The sequence below is a fragment of the Mesitornis unicolor genome, unplaced genomic scaffold, assembly GCF_000695765.1.
Source record: "Mesitornis unicolor isolate BGI_N332 unplaced genomic scaffold, ASM69576v1 scaffold36891, whole genome shotgun sequence".
NCBI lineage: Eukaryota > Metazoa > Chordata > Aves > Mesitornithiformes > Mesitornithidae > Mesitornis > Mesitornis unicolor.
In genome coordinates, this window is record NW_010163749.1 from 32,945 (window position 1) to 34,588 (window position 1,644).

The following is a 1,644-nucleotide window of genomic DNA, read 5'->3' on the forward strand; positions in this document are numbered from 1 at the left end:
GCTAGGACACCAGTACAAGTTCAATAAATAAATAGTTACAGAAGAGTCAGTGAGCACACAGTTCGAACATTGAGGATTGTATAGGTGTAAAGGAGGACAGATAGATGTGTGGAGCTTTTATGGCAGTTGACATATGTTATTCTAATGTCTTCATTGCCAATTTTTCTTAGTATGGTTGTTTGATAGTTACAAAATAATAATAAAAAACTTCTCAACCCATAAATCTCCCATCTTCTGCTTGTCTTCCAAATAGATTTGAAACATGTGCCACTAATTGTGCCAGTTTACTGTTGTCTCTTGGGTCAGAACCACTTAGTTTACTTAACGGATGTGCTTGAGGGTGTAACTATTAGATATAGCAGATTATATTTCAGAGTAGTTGGAGGTAGTTTTTTTTAAAGCTTGATAAGAGCAAAAATATGAAAATATGTTGGTTTCTTGCTTCTGTCTTCTTTGTGGTCTAGATATCTATCCTTTCATATATTTAGCTGTTTCATTTATTTTAACACCAGATAAAATCTGAATAAAAGTGTTTGTTTTAATTTCTGCCTTTACACTTAGCTGTGTACAGTGATATTTATTTTAACATCTTTGCTGATGATAGTTGTGTTACAGTAGGCTTACTAACAGTACTTTTAGACTGTGCTTTTACTGTGCATGTATACTCATAATATGATAATTATATTTTATTTTTTACTTAATGTAAAGGTATTAACTACTACTATATATATATTTCTTTTTAAAACTTCCTATAACAGATACCAAGTGCTGGCATTTGCAACAGATGCTGATGAAAGACAAGAAACAGAACAGCAAAAACTTAGTTCTGGAAAAAGACTTGCGGTAAAAAAAAAACCTGTTTATTTTACATAGTGTGTATGTTATGCTGCATACATGTTAAAAAGACCAATGCTAAGTAACGAGTGGAAACATTGCTGACAAAGGACCTGATCCAATTGCCATTAAAGGCAATGGAAAGACTCCAGTAGATTTCTGTTAAGATTTCTTTGGGCCTCAGTTGTTTAAGGTTGGGCCTTTACACTCATTGTTATTCTAAGGAGGAAAAAAAAAATTGTATACTAGAGAATTGTATACTAGAAATAACTATTTCTAAGGCAGTCTTTGTAATACATAATCTAAACTGTAGTAGAATAGATAAATTGGTACACCTGAAATGTTGATTATGTTTTTAATTTAAGTCTATTTCTATTGTGTGACTTAAAAAATTAACATCGTTCTACTTGGGAAATAATTTGTACTTTGAGAAAACTCAGCAGTGAAAAATGTTTCCATAAATAGTCAGTATCTTGACCTCTTTTTGTCAAATACCTGTGGATTCAATGGTCTTCAGGAGGTCTCTGTGACTAAGTTGTCTTGTCTAATATTTGAACTGCCTCCTATTAAGAGGAAAAGACTTTCATTTTCTGTGTTCCTGCAGTAGAATTGATTGTCTGCTAACTATACTGTGTGAAATGCTAGATTCAGCTTATTTCAGGTATGACAGTAAAATATTGGGAGAGCATCTTCCAGTGGTTAACCATAGAATTTTTTCGAACTGTAATTCATTTAGAATTAGGAGAAGATGTAGTTTTTAAATAAGAAATACGGAAGCTCCATCAGATACGCTGCAATTTAGAGATATAT

General features: G+C 32.3%; 1 protein-coding gene across 1 annotated transcript in view; it reads left to right on the forward strand.

Annotated features, from left to right (window-relative positions):
* The window catches only part of BBS9 (Bardet-Biedl syndrome 9), a gene marked incomplete at its 3' end in the record, with an annotated part of 29,157 nt that extends 28,314 nt beyond the window's left edge, over positions 1-843 (forward strand). The window contains exon 5 of the mRNA XM_010194087.1: positions 759-843. Coding sequence (XP_010192389.1) covers positions 759-843 — 85 coding nt within the window. The remainder of the gene's footprint in view (positions 1-758) is intronic.
* Positions 844-1,644: the final 801 nt, after the last annotated feature.